The 18,151-nt window shown below is 63.6% G+C and overlaps 1 protein-coding gene across 1 annotated transcript in view; it reads left to right on the forward strand.

The window, feature by feature from the left end:
* The window catches only part of SDK2 (sidekick cell adhesion molecule 2), a 237,562-nt gene that overhangs the window by 208,630 nt on the left and 10,781 nt on the right, over nt 1–18,151 (forward strand). The window contains exons 35-43 of the mRNA XM_036268767.1: nt 273–374; nt 470–585; nt 3,858–4,044; nt 6,051–6,188; nt 8,475–8,636; nt 10,904–11,029; nt 14,677–14,841; nt 16,085–16,225; nt 16,442–16,580. Coding sequence (XP_036124660.1) covers nt 273–374; nt 470–585; nt 3,858–4,044; nt 6,051–6,188; nt 8,475–8,636; nt 10,904–11,029; nt 14,677–14,841; nt 16,085–16,225; nt 16,442–16,580 — 1,276 coding nt within the window. The remainder of the gene's footprint in view (nt 1–272; nt 375–469; nt 586–3,857; nt 4,045–6,050; nt 6,189–8,474; nt 8,637–10,903; nt 11,030–14,676; nt 14,842–16,084; nt 16,226–16,441; nt 16,581–18,151) is intronic.

Consider the following 18,151-nt stretch of genomic DNA (forward strand, 5'->3'; position numbering starts at 1 on the left):
ATAGTGCCCCTTCCAGTCTGAAAAGCGTGCCATAGGGCCACCCTGGGCCGGGAGGCCAACCAGCACCATCTGTGTCCAGGTCCCCAGGTTGCAGGTGGAGGCCCCGCCGGCCACCCCTCCTCTTACCTATTCTTTCCTGAACCTCCCACGGGGACTAGCATCCCAGGGGTGCCTCATCCCAGGCTCCCCTCTGCCTCTCCTCCACGCTGGCCCTGTCCGTGCAGGACTGTGACCTCTGTGTGTCTCTCCCCTCCCCCACTCTCGCCCACCAGACCTGAACAAGCACCGGCGCTACGAGATCCGGATGACCGTGTACAACGCGGCGGGCGAGGGGCCCTTGAGTCCCCCGCAGGAGGTCTTCGTGGGGGAGGCAGGTGAGCACCCCTTTCCCACCTCGCAGAGCCCAGCCCAGCCCCTCCTCCCTGCAGCCCGCTGGCACCACACACTCACCACCCCTCATGACCTCCAGTGCCCACGATGGCGCCCCGCAGCGTGGCTGTCCACGGCCCCACGGCCACACAGCTGGACGTGACATGGGAGCCCCCGCCGCTGGAGAGCCAGAATGGAGACATCCAGGGCTACAAGGTAGGTACAGGGCGCTCTGGCCAAGAAGAGGGTCCAGAGGCCTAAAGGACCAGGCTGGGGTTGGGAGTGACCCACCGGAGGTGTTGAGCGAGGCCCCAGGTGTACAGCTGCCCCTCGGCTGTTCGTACACAGTCTGCAGAAGGAGCGTGCAGCCGGAACAAGAGTACCCCCGCCTCTGCCACGGCCTGTGGGCAGGCTGAGCTCAGACTCGGGAACTCCAGCAGAACCTCGGCTTCTCCCACGTCCCAGGGCCCACCCCCGCCCAGCCCCCAGCTCCCGAGCCAACATCAGACCTGCCACGTGGCTGTGGGCCATCTCCAGTCACCTAGATGCTGATGGGATGGCCCGTAGCCACGGACCGCTGTCTAGACTTGGAAATTTCCATTTGAAAGTGATTTCTAAGTGTGCGACGGTGTCACGTGTGGTGACGGGATTCCATTCGTCTCTAACGGTCCCCGAGCCCTTGAAAGCCCTGTAAAGCTGGTAGATTATAAATGTGTGTGCCCGTTGTGTAGATGAGGACACCGAGGCCCAGGTTAGGTGGCCAGGTCACAGAAATAGCAGGTGGCAGAGAGCCAGACCCTGGGGGTGCCGGCCGTCACTCCACAGCGGCAGAGGGAAGCACTGGGCACACAGGCACTGGAGGAACTGAAGACAGTGGTGGCGACGCCGCGTGGCCTCGGCTGGGGCTGGCGGACACAGCCCTCGGCCGTGTTTGGAGCCGTCTCCTGCTGGTGTCTGCTGGTGGGCGGCTGTTCCAGAGTGGCCCAGGGCAGTGGCCAGTGTGAGGGCCACAAGGGGCCTCACGGTCGCCGAGCTCAGCCACCACTGCACAGGCAGAAGCTGAGTCTCCGCAAAGGGACAGGGCTCACTCCATCTCACGGCTGGTTGAGACAGAATCCGGAATAGACGTCTCTCCATCTGGGCCGAAGGAGGCGGGAGAGGAGAAAAGACGTCTTGCCAAGGGAGCTCTAAGGACGGGTGACCCCTGGAGTCCTTGCCCAGGAGCACCAGCTGGGAAAACCAAATCCTGTGACCGGAGCATACGCCTCCCTTGGGAGGAGGAAGGAGCCTGCAGTGCGGCAGCCACCGGACGGTCGAGGCGTGGACGGCTCCTGTGAATGCACAGGCCCAGGAAATGTGTGGGTGCACGGTCTCCGGAGAGCCCCCCGCAGATGTCTGCCAGCCCTGGGGAACCCGGCCGCCGTGGCCGTTCCCTGGGGAAATGGAATTTCCACCTCCCGGACCCGGATTAACACCCACTTCGAGCAGCATTTAACCGGGTACCGGGGCCACGCGCCAGTGAGCACAGCGGAGCTGACCTGCCCGGGGTCAGGCTGAGCCGGGCACACGGGCAGGCACGTCCTGCGGCTACCACCTTCCAGGACACGTGAGTGAGCCAGTGAGCACAGCGGAGCTGACCTGCCCGGGGTCAGGCTGAGCCGGGCACACGGGCAGGCACGTCCTGCGGCTACCACCTTCCAGGACGCGTGAGTGAGCCAGGGAGCACAGCGGAGCTGACCTGCCCGGGGTCAGGCTGAACCGGGCACACGGGCAGGCACATCCTGCGGCTACCACCTTCCAGGACGCGTGGTGTCGAGCAGTTATTTTCTGCCCAGAGGTGCTCTCGGTCGACCTGGGTGTAAATTGTAGGGGAGGGAGACCGGGGATGTACAGAGCAAACAGCAGCCCCAGATGGTGGTAGATGAAGCGGGTTACAGGCACAGAGATCCGGGGGGAGGTTTGACGGTGTGAACAGGGTTGTTAGGGAAGGACCTCACGAGAAGCTGACACTTGAGCAAAAACGAAGAACAGGGTGGATCACTTGGACCTGGAAGAAGAGCATTCGGATAGAGGGGGAAGAGGAGCAAAGGTCCTGGGGCCAGTGGGTGCTCGGCGTGGACCAAGACCAGCAAAGAGCCCTGTGTGTCCCAGAGTGAGCGAGGGGCAGCGTGATGGGAGGGAGGTCTGCGCAGTGACCGGGGCCGCATGGCCCAGAGCCCTTCTCTGAAGGAGAGTTCGGAGCTGACGGAGAGACGCAGATGGCTTGGGTCTTTGAAGGGCTGTGCCGGCGGCTGTGCAGAGAGTAGTCTGACACGGAGAGAGCACAGATCCACGAAGAGGAAGCCACATGTGACACGTGGCAGTGGCTGAGACCGGGCACAAGCATGGTGACCAGGTTTGCTCTCTGGCTCCATTTGGAGGCACAGCTGGTAAACTGTGCCGACAACGCGAACATGGAGTGCGAGAGACGGAGCAGCGACAAGGACACGAGGACGGGACAAAGGCGGTGGGGGGAGGCTGGAGCCAGTCCCATCCCAGTGGAGACTCCGAGTGGGTGGGTGTGTGGGGTTCGAGAGACAGGGTCTGAGCTGGAGACGAGCGGTGTGGAGTCCTCGGCCCACAGACGTACTCCCCACGTCCATCTCTGTGCTGATGCCACCCAGATGTTAGCATTTTCTTTGACCTTCCCCGTACCCCAAATTCAGCAGGAACTTTGCCTACTGTTGTATCCCCATTACTACCTCAGCTCTTACTCGCCTACGCACATCAGAAGAGTCTGTAAGAAACAAGAAAGGAAGAGAAAAGCAAGGATTTCATAGGAACAAGACCTAACCACCCTTCACACGTGGGGGCTCCTGCTGACTGTGAGCTTTCTCCAGGCAAACCGAGAAACTGAGCCAGGAGTGTGCAGAAACCTCTTCTGCCAGCAGGTGGCGACAAATGCCCACTAATGCTCCGTGCGGCGTGCTGTTGGTAGGACTCTGGGGAGTCACTGGCGGGGCCCAGCCTCAGGCAGTGGTGCATTGAGGCTCAGCGGCAGGCCCGCCAGCCTCTGCAGCTGGCTTTGCAGACGTGGTTGCCAGTGAATCACCAAGGGACTTGTCACCGTGGAGATGCTGATAGAGCAGGTCCCTGGTGCGCCTGACACCCTGCACCCCTCACGAGTGCCCAGGTGATGGGAACCCCTGGTCCCTCTGCACTGAGCTCCCGGGCAGGAGCTGCTTATTCCTCCTGTGAGTCCGTTCTGAGGGCTGGCAAGCTGACGCTGTGCTCCATGCCGCCAGCACCGCCGACACAGCAGGGCCGTGCCCTCGTGGAAAGGAAGGTTCTGGAAGGATTACTAACACACTCTTACACTAGTTTCCGGGTCACACACCTGCGTCAGGGGTCTGGGTGGTTCGGACGCCGGTGTCTCTGAGCCCCGGGGGCAGGCAGGGGCAGGAGGAGGCTGTAGTCCATCCCCTTCCCTCCCTGCCGTCTGTCTGCAGATCTACTTCTGGGAGGCTCACCGGCAGAACCTCACCGAGCGGGTGAAGACGCTTTTCCTGGCGGAGACTGGTGTGAAGCTCAAGAACCTGACCGGCTACACCACCTACATGGTCAGCGTGGCCGCCTTCAACGCCGCAGGGGAAGGGCCTCGGAGCACGCCCACCCCGGGCCAGACCCAGCAAGCAGGTGGGGAGGGCGCTGGAGGGGAAGGGGCGTCAGCCTGGGGCAGGGATGAGGGGCCACCTGGCCCGGCCTCGGGGCTCTTGTGGGGAGTGGAGACAGCTGCCTGCTGAGACAGCGGGCTGGGTCCCCAGGCCCTGTGGGTACCCTCCAGAGCGGGAGAGCACGGCCCCCAAAGAGGGGCCGACGTGGTGCTCAGAAGACACGCTGTCTCCGTGCAGCCTTGGGGAGAGCCCGGACCTCCCGTCCTCCTGCATCTTGCCCCTTAGCCTGCCTTGCCGGTGGCCAGCCCACCTGTGCTCCCTGCCTGTTCCCACCCGCAGGTGCTAGAGGCTGGGGCCACGACAGTGAAGGGGACTGCAGCCCCCAGCCCCCCAGGGAGGAGACAGATCCCAAACAGCACAGAGATGAAGTGACCTCTGGTGGCTGTGCCAGGACTCTCCGGGCAGAGCCAGGGCTGGGCAGGTGGCTGTGGGCAGGTTTGCCTGCAGAGGCGTCACTGAGGGGTGACCTCTGAGCTGACATTTGAGTGGCAGGTTCTGGGGGAGGGGTGTTCCGGCCAGGGGGAAGAGCAGGTGCAAGGGCTGGAGCTGGAGGGGATTAGAGGGACCGAGAGAAAGCCAGGGGGGTGGCACGGACGTGGGAGTCGTGTTCGGGAGGGCCTGGCAGCCTTGGAAGGAAGCTGGGATTATCTAAGTGTGATGAAAGCCATCGGCCGGGTCAGCAGCTGGGCAGCAGGATCCGGCTTGTTTTCCAAAGATCTCTGTGGCCGCTGCACAAAACACAGGCTGATGGAGGGGTGGAGGCAGGGAGGCTGTCCGGAGCTGGCTGCCGGGCAGGGCCGGCGCAGGCGGGGTGGTCGGGCCCTGCCCACGCGTGCGGAGCCAGCCTCCGTGGTGTGTCCAGAGTCACTTCCAGGCGGTACCACAGGTCCTTCTGGGAGCTCTGGGGAGGGCAGGGCAGGTGGCGTCCCTACATCATGAGCAGTGGGGCCTGGGAAGTGGTGTTTCCCGGTTCTGAGCTTGTCCTGAGCCATCGGAGCTCTGTCCCCTGAAGACAGGCCTTCGCCCTGGTGCCGGGAGCCTCTCCCCACCCTCCGTGCAGTCAGCCTCCGTTTCTCTGCGGGGACGAGCCCTGGCTCCAGGAAGACCCTTGCCCTCCGCCAGCTCCCAAGGGTCTGTCCGCCCGCCTGTCCTGACCATTCTCTGTCGGAGTCCTCAGCCGACGTGAGCCCCTGGGAGCCCGGACGTGTCTGTCGCTCTCGCAGCAGGGCAGGGTTCTGTCCCACGTCCCCCTAGCCGGGCGGAGGCAGGAAAGGCCCCCTGAGCTCGCCTTCCTCCCGCAGACTGCTCACTGCCGCTGCCCCTCCCGGAGCTGGACGGAAGCAGGGTCGGGATTAGCTCCGGCTCGGCGGGGGGGGCCCCGACAATAATAGCGGGACCCTCCGGCCGGAGCCAGCTCGGGATGCTACCCAGCTGATGCTTCCTTCCTGTCCTCTCTGTCCTCCCCCAAGAGCCCCCACCCCCATGTTTTTGGGTTGCTCCCGGGTCCTCAGGCCAGGAAAGCGTCTCTTGCAAAGGGTGTGACTGGCTCTGGCTGCGCCGTGACAGCGTGGTCCCTGGGCAGCGAGCCCTGGCGTGAGGTTCTGGCATCTTCTGGGCAGTGCCCACCTGATGCTCTGAGGCCCAGACGCCCAGCCTTCCCCTCCGGGACCTGGCCGAGACCCTGGGGTGGGACCCTAGGGCGTGGGCCCCTTGCAGGAGGAACCCGAGTTCTCCAGCTTCGGGGAAAAGAATCCGTGGACTCGGGCCGGAGAGCGAGGGTCGGTGGTTCGGTGGGGGAGCAGAGAGGATCCGATGACCTCTGGCGACCCTCCGCCCTTTCCCGCTCGGAGCCCTGCTTTCTCGTCCTTCCAGAGCCCAGACCCCACCACCCCTGCTGGTTCCGTGGAGCTCGACGGGGTGTCGAAAGTCCGGGCAAGGAGGGAACAGAACTCTGCTGTCTCCCCTCAGCTCCTAGTGCTCCCCGCTCGGTCAAGTTCAGCGAGCTGACCACGACCTCAGTGAACGTGTCCTGGGGGGCCCCGCAGTTCCCCAACGGTGTCCTGGAAGGCTACCGGCTGGTCTACGAGCCCTGCACCCCCGTGGATGGTGAGTGGGGACCCCAGGCAGCTCCTTGAGCCCACCGCGCGGGGCTGTCTCCCAGCCGGGGTCCCTCACCGTCACTGCAGTCCATGCGGTGAGCGTGTCCCGGCTTGGAAACTGAGGCCCCGACAAGGGAAGGGGGGCTTCAAGGTGACACAAGTTGAGGGCACAGCTGAAGAGCAGTCCAAGTGTCCTGACTCCCAGGACTGAATTTTCAAATGTCTTCTTCCCCGTCAGTGGACGGCAGGTGGGGAAAGGAAGGGACCCCTGGGGGCGAGCACCCTCACTGGACAGGTCTCTCTGTCAGCCTGTGAAGGTGGGGATCCCCTGCTGCTCCTGGCCCATGCATGCCCCCCCAAACTTAGGCCTCAGCCTTACTCTCAGTTCGGCTTTCTTGGTCTCTCATGGAGTCAGGAACCCCCCGAGAACCTGCTGAAAGACGAGATCGTCTCCCCAGAAGGATACCCAAGGTTGGGGGGCATTGTACCCAGTTTCCTGTGAGCCTCAAGTCACAAACCCTGCTCTGGAGGTTGTCTGGCTCAGACCCCGAGCCCCATAAATCTGAGCTGTCCTCAGAGCCCCCCTCCAGGCCCTGGTGGGATCCTGGCTCGCTCCCGGGCTCCCCCAGGACAGTGAGGCCAGACAGGCGGGAAGGAGCCGGGCTCCCAGGGGCTGCATCCAGTTCCACCGCTCAGCAGGGCCTCGGGGACATGGCCGGAGGGGCCTGCCTCCGCTCCCCCTCCTGACCCCTCCCTGACCCCTCCCTGACCCCTCCCTGACCCCAGCCTGGCCAGATCAGGGGGCGGAGCCATGAGCACGCTGGGCGCCGGCAGTTCTGGGTCAGCGCAGGGAACAATGGCCCTCTTCTCTCTGCCGCTACCTGTGCGCCAACAGCTTCCTGTTCTGCAGAGGCGCTGGGTGCTCGGACCCAACGGGGAGCAGCCCCGGGAGGTGTGGTCAGGTACAGGGCCCCGGAACAGGGCCATGTCTTCCAAGGTCACAGGGAGGAAGCGCAGGGGGCAGGAGAGCTGCCCACTCGTCACAGTGGCCTCCGCCTGGCCTGCCCAGGGCCGGTCGCACACTTGGTTCCTCTGTCCGGCGTGGTCCGGGCCCCGTGGCTGAGCCCACACCCTGCACGCTCCATCCGCTCTGAGAAGGCCCAGCTAGCGGGGACCGCCTGGTTGGTGCCTCAGCCCTGGGTTCAGGTCAGAAGACCTTGTGAGGATCCAGGACCCCTTTCCTGTGGTGAAATCCAAGGCCCAGGCAGATGAGGGGTTTGCTCAGAAATGTCAGGGAACAGGCACCCAGAGCTGCTGGTCCGGGTCCTGGGACATGTCCCCAGGTCACCCCACAGGCCTCTTCATTCCTGCAGGAGGCACCTCCTGTGCACCCCCTGTCTGTCACTCAGCCCTCTGTTTATTCAGTGGGGAGACGGGGACACCCACCACGGGTCAGGGGCTCTGCTGTTTCACTTAACCTCATGTCGGCCTTAGATGCTATTGATACCTCACCCAGGAGAACACAGTGAAGCCAGGGTAGGGGCCAGAGCTGGGGTCTGAGCACAGCCCACGGGCCATATGGCCCGTCTCCCAGCGGTGAGCAGCGTGCTCGGTGGACACGGGAGCTGAACGCCCGTCCTGGCCCTCGGGGGGCTGACGTGCCGGGGATTTGGGCCTGTGAAACTCAAAGCGCAACCCTCCACCTCTTGCAAACCATCCAGGCCCCCCCTCTGGTTGCCACAGTTTGGGGTGTCATTGACAGGGGGCCCCGTGTGACTTCCTGGATCTCGCCGGCATAAGAGGGAGAAAGAAGCCCAGGCCAAGCTCAGGCTATCCTGGCTGTGGGGGTTCAGGTGTTGGGGCTCGGGTCGTCCTCGGTGGCTGCAGGTGTGTCCCCTGCACCTCTGAGCTGTGCCGTCATTACAGAAGCACCTCCTGAAAGATGACCCTTGGAATTCCAGTTTGGTGGGATGTGATGTGGGGGAGCGGAAACGGCCTATAAAATGTGTTTGAGGTACAATAGTTAAGTTAAACAGGATGGTGAGTTGTTTTCCCCTCAGATGCACAGGACCCTGTGGCTATTTAGTAGACAGCCGGAAGTAGCTTTCCTCAAGCTCACTGAGCCATGAGAACAGCCTGTAGGACTGTGGCCTGAGAAACCGGCTGAGACACACCGCATGGCCGAGGGTGCCAGCCCTGCCCGCCCCGAGGGCTTTGGCCCTGGAGGTGTCTGCTGCCCCTCCCCCAGCCCCCACCTGCCCTGCAGCCCCCACATCCTCTGCTCTCCCCCCAGGAGTCAGTAAGATCGTGACGGTGGACGTGAAGGGGAACAGCCCTCTGTGGCTGAAGGTGAAGGACCTGGCAGAGGGCATGACCTACAGGTTCCGCATTAGAGCCAAGACCTTCACCTATGGGCCCGAGATCGAAGCCAACGTCACCACGGGCCCGGGGGAAGGTAGGGAAGCACTGGGCAGACATGGGGGGATCCGGGGGGTGCTGAGGAAGGTGGAGAAGGTGGCGGGCTGTGGCAGGTCTCCCATGACATCAGTGTGTCTCAGGGTGCCACTTACCGCAGAACGGCGGGGTTCTTGATAAGGGCAGGTTCCTGGGCCCCAGGGAGTCAGCGTCTCTGGGCATCCACCCCAGGAGTGTGCGTGTGAACAAGAGCTGAGGGGGACTCTTGGCACCCCCTGTGAGAGCCACTGCGGGGGGAGGGGCAGGAGGGAACTCTGCCTGAGATAAGGCAGGAGGGGCACCTGCCAACTGCCCCCTTCCTGGGCAGAGGTGACTTGACGGAGGCTGGCAAGGTTGGGGGGAGGGGAAGGCAGAAGCCAGGCAGAGGTGACCCGCCTGGGGCAGGGGGCACTGGGGACCAGAGAGGAAAGAATGACTTGGTGGGTTTGTGACACCTCTTGAGGCCACTCCGGGGCTGGGGGAGTTTTCAGGGCACCCACTGTGGTTAAGACTTGGCTCTCCCAAGTCCCCGTCGACCAGACAGGACAGGACTTCCCGTCCTGAACACAAAGCCACCTCCCTCCCACACCCCTCCGGTCCCTCCCTGCCTGAGAAAGAACACAGCCCATCCCAAACTTTTCTGTCCTCCGCACCCCTCTGTCCTCCCTGCCCCCCACCAGGTGTGCACGAGGCCTCCCATAACCCCTGCACCGGGCCAGGCTGGCCTCTGGCAGGTGAGCTGGCCGGCGAGGCTGCCTGTCCTGGCCGCTCACCTGCCTCATGGACTCGTCCTCCCTGCTGGGCTGGTGGCCGCTCTGCTTTCTCCTCCCGGCCCTCTGTGTCCACTTGGCTCTGCAGAGACGCTGGCTGGCTGCTGGGCCCCTCTCTGCCTGCACCTGTGCCCAGCCCCTCCCCCTGCCCGCTCACCTGAGCGCTTTCCTGGGAAACAAACGCAGGAAGAGGGGTCAGGTGGCGAGGGGACAGGAGCCACCATCTGGAGGACAGACTGTTCTAACAGGCCTGCAGGCAGGGTGGGGGGAGGAAGCACAGGGGGCCTCTGGGGAAGGGCCACGCTGCACCCTGCAGGGGAGGAGTCTGAAGAGGGAGACAAGCATTTCATCCCCCGGGCCCCGCCCCCGTTGTCCTGTGCAGAATGAGGACACGGGTCCTGAAAGCTCCTCCCACCCTTCACACCTCCCTGGGACTGAGTCCCTCACGCTGACCCTCAGCTGCCTCGCCCTGCGCGGTAGGCAGCACGCACGTCAGGCAGGGAAGGAAGGAAACAGGGCCCTCCCAGGTCCCGGGTCAGGACTGGGCATGGGCAGTGGCTGCCAAGCTCACTACTGAGCCTGGCTCCGGTCCAGCCTGCCAGCTCCTGAGCCCAGAGAGCGTCCCCCTGACGCTGGACTCTCGGCCCGTTTCCAGTGGGGGCCACAGGGGCCACCTGCCGTCGCCCCACAAGCACATAGGAAGCGCCTACTGTGTGCCGGGCTCGGAGACCGCAGGGCTGCACTTGGAACAGGAGACAGCGCGCAGGGTCGGGGCCCGGGGGCAGCGGGACCCCAGAGGACCGGCACCGGCCCGCACTGCGGGGAGCCCAGGCGGAAGGGGTCCGAGACCCGCGGCAGGCGAAGCCGGCTCACTCCGCTCACTGTGGGAGTGAAGTCCCTGCCGCTCTGGCTCCGGGCTGGCCGCTCCCCGCTCCGACCAGAGCAGAGCAGCAGAGGCCCGGGGCCTCCTGCAGCCCGGCCTCTCCTTGCCTCGTAGCAAACGCAGCTTCGGCCGCAGATTTCAGGCCGGGGGAGATTCAGGGGGTCCCTCGGCCCCCAAAACAACCTCCTCCTCTCAGGGGTCTGCTCCACCATTGTCATGCCCACCTCTGCTGCCCCCAGGACATCCCCTCAAGACTTGCATTCCAAAAGGTCTTTTCAGGTGGGGAAACTGAGGCACCGGAGAGCTACGAGAATTGATTGGTTGCCCATCTAACGGTTCTGGTTGGACTAGAAACCTGGGTCTCCTGAGTCTGCTCCGCGGGCCTTTCTGACATCACTCAGAGACCCTGCCTGCCCTGGGACTTGGATTTGGGGGGGGGGGTGTAGGTGACTCAGAGGAGAAGGCAGCAGGCTCAACAGGCCTGGTCTTAGGTGCACGACTCCGCCTCCCACGCACAGGGTTTGGGAGGCTGGCGGGCTGGTGTGCGGCCGGCGCCTCCTGCTGGAGCGCGGGGAGACGTTCCGCACATCCCTTGCCCACTGCGAGCATTTGCAGGTGCCCCGGGACCGCCTGGAGTGCCCATCATCATGCGGTACAGCTCCGCCATCGCCATCCACTGGTCCAGCGGAGACCCCGGCAAAGGGCCCGTCACCCGCTACGTCATAGAGGCCCGGCCTTCAGGTACACCCGCCCTGGCCCAGCCGCTGCCCCTGAGCAGCGGGAGTCCACGCCTCACTGTCTCCCTCCTCCTGCCTCTTGTCACCCGCGATGGTGCTCGTGCTGCTGCGGGTGAAGCCAGAAGCGGCCTGTGTGGTGGGAAGCGGGGAGGGGCACCCTTAGCGAAGGAACAGCCAGAGGCCCCGGAGAACAGCACCTGGCGCCGGGGAGGACCAGCTCAGGGGGAGGGTTGTTCACGAAGCCACAGGAGCGAAGAGTTGAGGTCACGTAGAGCAAACGCCCATGCCCTCCAGGCAGCCCACTGACCAGTGCCCCGGAAGGGGGCCACTGTCCCCCGGCGGCCTCAACGGCCTCTGCAAGGCCTGTCTCCGCCACCATGGCGGTCCTGGCAGTTCCTGTCACCGTACCAGCCTCTCCCGTCAAGCCTGAAATCCAATCAGGAGAACTTCCAAAGCCATCAGGAGATGAGCGCGATAGGTCGCTCCAGGGGGCTGCCGGGCACGCTCCTGTTTCAGTCGCCGCGACACCTGCTTCCCCAGCTCCCCTTACCCGCGGGAGCCCTCGGCCCCTGCCAGCTCCGCGTTGCTAGGCTCCCGGGCCAGTCCGAGGTGCTGGAGGCCTGTGCGTGTCGGCCACGGCCCGTGGCAGCTCAAGTGGGGACATTAAGCAGACTTCTTTGCTCCCGCACGAGCAGCGAACAGCCGACACGGAAAGTAGTCGGGCGTGGCAGTGGCTAACACTGCTAATGGGGGCGCGGAACATCCCAGTGACACCTCGTTAATTCCTTGGGGTCGCCGAGCCCCAGTCCTCTCGATAGCGGGAAGTTCATGCCAGTGGTGCCAGGAAGCAGAGACCACCCGGGCGTTGCCTTGATCTTAGGCTAACGGTTACAGCCGCCAATAGCTGGTAGCGAGAGGCTCGGATCCAGCATGTAGCCGGAAGGTGTGCGGGCGGTTGGCGCTCTCCCTGCTCCAGATGGTCCCTCCCCAGCCCTCCAGGGCCCGCTGCTGAGTTGGCCGGGAGACTGCTGTGAGCTTCTCCCAACCAAGGCCCGAGTCTGTTTTCTCCACCCGAGTTGGCCGGCCAGGGTGCCAGGCTGTGGAATGTTGGCTCCAGACGGGCATTCGGCCCTGTTGATTTTCCACGGTTCCCTGGGAGGCCTGGCGTGGGACCTGGTGTTCTGGGTTTGGGGGGCCCTGAGTTGGTCCCCACAGGTGGGATCGAGGACTGAATGTAAGAGGAGGGACTGAGCCAGGATGCCCTGAGGGATGGGGACCCGGAGCGGTGGCAGAGGGCTGGTGGCGGGGCTGGCAGGCTGGGAGGACAGGGCGGAGCCCAGGGGACACCTCTGCAGACTGTGCGGCCGGCTCCCATGCAGGGTTGTCCTCCTCCCCACTCCGTGCCCCTGGTGGTCTGCGGCCTCACCCTCCTCATCTTCAGGGCATGCTTTGTGCTGGGCAGAGTCAACTAAACACACCCGCTTTCTGCAAAGCAGGGGCAGCCGAGGGATTCGCGGGAGGTGTCCGCCCCGTGGAACCCGCCCGCAGGTCAGCCGACTCCAAGGGCCGGAAGCCAGAGCCGCAGCTTGACATTCCAGCAGCTTCTAGCCTGGCCCGAGCCCCGGCCCGAGCCCCGGCCCTACCCTTCATTTCTGTGTGGGGAAATGAGGCCAGTCAGACAGCAGGCAGGACAGCTCCCGCCTCTGAGGCGGCAGGGTCCTGAGCAGGCCCATCCGGCAAACCCTGATCCAGCCGCCGACGGCGCCGGGCACCACCCTGGGCATCCCGAGGGTCGCACGGCTCTGGGCTGCCACCCCAGCTCTGCCACTTAGGGCGGTGCGGCCTCGGGAGGACGGGCCCAGCACTCCGAGCCTCGGTTTCCTCGTCTGTGGCATGGGTACAACAGCCCCCCTCCCTGCCGTTGCCGTGGGCATGAGAAGTACAGCCTCTGAGCCATGGCGCACGACAAGGAATGAGTGTCACTGTCGTATGGTCACCACCAGCATCCCTGTGACTGTCACAATGAGAGAAATCAGAGTCAGGAGGAAAGTGGATTTGCACCCCAACACTTAGGTGTCGAGGCACACGGCACTGAAATTGGGGCACAGAGTGCTCAGAAGGGGCTGAGGAAGAAAGGCTAGCGTGAGCTCATTCCACAGTAGAGGACGTCTGTGCTGGGGGACAGATCCGGCCCCGGAGGAATCTCCCAGCCTAGCAGGGGAGAGAGACGTTGCACAACAGACGCAATGTGGAGGGGGTTCCCAAAACTAAACAAATAAGGGGGTGCGGCCGAGTCTGAGGGCCCGGAGCCTTTGGTGATGACAGCAGAGAGCAGACTGGTCCCCACGGCCGCCTTCGAATCTAAGAGGGATGGGGAAGGAAGCTTCAGCAGGTCGCACCACACTCTTGGTCCCAAACGCCAATGGGGGTGTGGCACCTCCACTAGAATTCTTGACGGCAGTGGATCCGTAAAGTGTGGCGTGGAAACAGCCCGTCCATCAGCCCCGGGGAAGGGCCGAGCGGGCGCGGGGGAGCCTGTGGGCCTCAAAGGCAGCTGTTCCCAGGAGTTCACAAGCAGATAACGAAGAAAGGCACTTGGGGGAGGGGGAGGCGGGAGGGCCCGGAGGGGCACGCTGTGGGGGTGGGTCCGGGACAGTCACATCCTGGAGGACCCACTGGTCCCTGGGTGACCTCCCTGGAGCAGGTCACAGGATGAAGGACCTAGGAGCTCAGCCCACCAAGGTCCTTCTCAGACCTCCGGACCCCTGGTCCACATGAGAAGGGAACCTGAGCAGGGCCCAGGGTGGCTCGACACTGGTCCCCAAGTCAGCCCTGCACTGGCACAAGCAGGAAGACTCACCCCATTTCCCAGGGCCAAGCCAACCCCATTGGCCCCACGCAGAGCGCCTGGCCTGGGCCCCTCCCAGGCTCTGCAGGGGCCTGAAGATGCTCCGTCTTCTCTTAGACCAGCAGGGAGCGTTGCTTTCATCTCAGGCTGACAGTTCAGACAAGGCAGGGGGCTTGAAAGGAAGTCAGGAGCTCAAAATCGGCCTGGTTGGGGACAATATGGTGGAGTACAGAGGGGCATCTCTCCGGCCCTCTCAGGTCCCCGCTTCTCCTCAGATCCCTGCTCCTAAGCACCGAAGGACCTGAGGCAGGGCCCCATCAAATCCAGGCAACTTGACCACACGCTCCCGGGCAACCCCAATCCCTTTTGCAGCTGTTTTAAAAAAACAAAAGTCCTCTTCTTTGTGTTGGATGCCACTACGCTGTGTGCTTTGAATAGGATCGGGGATCAGGAACACAGGGACCCCGTTAGGGACGGGGGGGCAGCACATTGTAACGCCAGGGAAGCAGCCTAGTCTGCAGGTCTGCCCTTCGGGGCTGCAGAGGCGGGTCTGTCTGGATGCTGGTATTGGGTGGCTTGCTACAGTATTTCCTGCAGGTTATACATTTTAAATGTTCTATAGACATTTTAACAAGAAGACTAAAAGGGCCAGATACTGCAAAAGACATCTTTATAAAAGTCTCCTGAGGACCTTCCGGGTGCCAAGCCTGGAGGTCGGCGTTGGCAGGGCAGACCAGCCAGGTCAGCTCTCGGGGAGCAACAGGACGCACCTCACGGGGTGCCTCCCCTCCTCGCTCTTGCAGACGAGGGGCTCTGGGACATCCTCATCAAAGACATCCCCAAGGAGGTGACCTCCTACACGTTCAGCATGGACATCCTGAAGCCGGGCGTGAGCTACGACTTCCGGGTCATCGCCGTCAACGACTACGGCTTCGGCACCCCCAGCAGCCCCTCCCAGTCTGTGCCAGGTACCGGCCTCGGGGGGAGGGGTGATGAGGCTGGGCGGTGGGGGAGGAGGACAGGCAGCAGAGCCCTGGAAACGTGGAGGTGGGGACCGAAACGCACTGTCCCCTCAGTGCCCCGGAGCCCTGAGCCCTGGGCCAGGGCCTGAGTCAGCTTTCTGCTCTGGAGGAAGCTGGGGGCCATGGCCCTCCGGGTTCCTTCTAAACGACTCCAAAAGCCCTGGGCAAGAGGCCCAGTGGGCTTGTGAACGAATCAGTGGGCCCAACATGAGCGCTTCCAGGAACTGATCACCCAGGAGATTCAAGGGCGCCAGGCCGTAGCTGTGTGTCTCCATAGAGACCGCCCCCCAAACAGACCGAGTCAGCAGCCTGTGGAGCCCAGGCCTGGATGCCCGACAGCAGTACCCAGTGGGGGGGGCGCCTGCCTTCCTCCTCTCGGTCCAGCCTCTCAGACCTCGCAAAGGACTCTAACACTGAAACCCACCACCCCAAGTCTAACCACTGGCCGCTTTCAATACCCAGGCCTCTCCCCTCCAGGCAGAAATGAATCTCAGTCTCTGCTCCCTGGGGGAGTTTCAAACACGTGCTGCCCCCCCCCCACTTCCACCCTTGCCCGGATGGGCAGAACGTGGGAAGTAAACACTTGGCTGAAATAGAAGCCAGCCCCCAGCAGGCAGCGGTGTGGGTTAGCCCAGCTGGGTGCAGAAAGCATACCAAGGGGGGCTTCGGAAGAAGGGGAGCCCTACCCAGAGAGGCATTCGAAAGACCCACCCGTGTCCACCCTCCCAACAACCCCAACTTTCTGCCACTGGAAAGAGATTCCGTCCCAGCTGAACCTGGGGACTGACTGCCAGCCCCGCCACAGGCCACCTGAGCACCTCCCAGCGCAGAGTTGGCTCTGCCTGGCGGGGAGGCCGAGGGTGGTGATGGGAAAGTAGCAAGCATGCCTCCCCTCCCCCCAGCCCGCGTCTCCAGCAGACATCACTAGTCCATCCCCGCACTCTTTCCTGGCGAGTCCAGAAGCAGCCTCCGAACTCCTCACATCAGCCCTCCAGGGGGCGCAGTGGATCAGAGCTGATGCTCGAGATGAGTGTCCCTCCCAACCTGGTCTTAGGCTCGACCTCATTCCGAGGGCCCAGACCCCGCTACCCATAGACTGAGAGCAGGAGGTCGGGTCCCCGCTGGGGTGGACGGTTTGGAGGCAAGAGGGGCAGAGCACCCTGGCCCTGACGCCCCGTCCGTGGTCCAGCCCAGAGAGCCAGCCCGTTCTACGAGGAGTGGTGGTTCCTGGTGGTCATCGCCCTGGTCGGCCTCATCTTCATCCTGCTCCTGGTCTTCGTGCTCATCATCCGGGGCCAGAGCAAGAAGTACGCCAAGAAGGCAGACTCGGGTGAGCGGGCCCCAGCCGCCCGCTGGGCTTGCGTGGTCTGTCTCCCTCCCCCGGAAATGCGCCTGCCCGGGCTTCCTACACCATCTCCAGCTCCTACTTCGGTTTCAGCTCTAACGGGGGGAAGGGGGCAGCCGGCCAGGTGGGGAGAAGGGGAGTGTGGAGGGAGGCCGTCCAGTCTGGGGCACAGAGTGAGTGACGTGTCGCTCTGTCCCCCAGGGAGCAGTGCCAAGGCGGGTGCCCTGGGCCACGGGGAGATGATGAGTCTGGATGAAAGCAGCTTCCCGGCCCTGGAACTCAACAACCGGCGCCTCTCCGTCAAGAACTCCTTCTGCCGAAAGAACGGCCTGTACACCAGGTAGCAGGCTTTCTGGGGGGGTGAGGATGGGGGGGCGCCAGCAGTGCCCAGGTTCGGGAGGGCCACAGGTAGTCAGTCCTCACCCCGCCTGGGAATAGCTTTCCACCCTGAGTGGGAACGGTCGGCAGACCCAGCAGGGCCGGGCAGCACAGCCAGGGGCTCAGGGCGGCGGCCCAGGCGCGGGCAGGCTGGGAGGAAGCACAAGGAGGCCGTACGAAGGGTTTCTGCCGATGACAGCAGAAGACAAATAAGTTGCACCGTTTTGCAAACCAACCAACTGCCGTTGGAAGCTGTTTCCAGGACAGCCTGAAGCTATGCTATTCACTTGCCCCAAAGGGGAGCCGACCCAGCAAAGGTAGGCGGGGCAGACACACCTGAGTGAGAGGTGCCAGGAGCTCCCCATGATGGCTCATGCCCTACCTGTCCTCCCAGTTCTGGAAAGAAAGGGCACTCCGAGTGTGCACAGGCTCCCCGCCCCCCCCAGCGCACCTCAGTGGTTGCAGGAGTTTTCTCCTACCCCGCCCCCGCCACACTCTCCGCACATCCTCAAGGGCAGCACCTAAGAGCAGCACCCGGAAGGACGGAAGGACGAGACCAGTGCACCCAGCTCTCTCTGACGTCTCTCCACCCCCCTGGCCTCCTAGCCCCACCCCCTGGCCTCCTAGCCCCACCCCCTGTGGCTGGCCGCCTGCTCATTTTCAAGGGCAGGGGCAGCTCACAAAACATCTCTGTCTGGTCCCAGAGGGAAGGGGCGATGTGTGTGTCCTTCAGGATGGGGGTGGGGGTGCCGGCTAGTGAGGCCCCACTCTCACCCTCCATCAAAGCCAGCTTTCCAAAGAAAGGGACATTTGAGGCCACCGTGGCGGGCCCAGCATGGCCACCGCAGTCTCGCCAGGCTGGCTCCAGGGCCCTGCCACATGGAACAAGGGGGCATTTCACTGACCGCCTGGCCTCGCCTGCCTCTCACGCCCACATTGGACACACACTGCGGCCCTGGCTGTCCAGGCGCCACTGGGGATACACAGAAGTTCCATGTGCAGCAAACAGGCCCCAGGCCGCAGGCCTGACCCAGCCCCCACTCACCTGCATGGCACCAGCACAGCGTTAGTCTGCACCCCCTTTTCTCCCTCCTCTGTGTCAGGTACTTGCCCGTCTTGTCTACAGGAAGCTGCAGCGAGTACTGTGATTCTTTTATTTTTAGTATAAAGGTGCACTCTGCTGATTGGAATAAAGCCAGTGCACATACAGTACGAGCAGGGGGTGCTTGGGACACGCTCCCAGGTTGCGGGACTGTTCTCAGAGCGGCGTTTCTGCAGCCGACGGTCTCCTGCCCCTGTGCAGACGGCTGGGGTTCAGAGCCACAGCTCCAGGAAGCCTTCCTGGGGCAGGCTGGGCAGAGTTGGGGTGTCAGGCCCTGGGCAGCACCCCCTTGCACGCCGTCCTGAGCAGAGTCGTGGAGGACCCCAGCCTGGCCGCTCTCCTCACTCTCAGCCCTCAGGGCTCTTGCTTCTGGTCACGCAAGGGCTCTAACTCACCTGGAAATGCACAACTTCCTCCAGGGCTGAGTTTCC

The sequence above is a fragment of the Molossus molossus genome, unplaced genomic scaffold, assembly GCF_014108415.1.
Source record: "Molossus molossus isolate mMolMol1 unplaced genomic scaffold, mMolMol1.p scaffold_m16_p_19, whole genome shotgun sequence".
Lineage (NCBI taxonomy): Eukaryota > Metazoa > Chordata > Mammalia > Chiroptera > Molossidae > Molossus > Molossus molossus.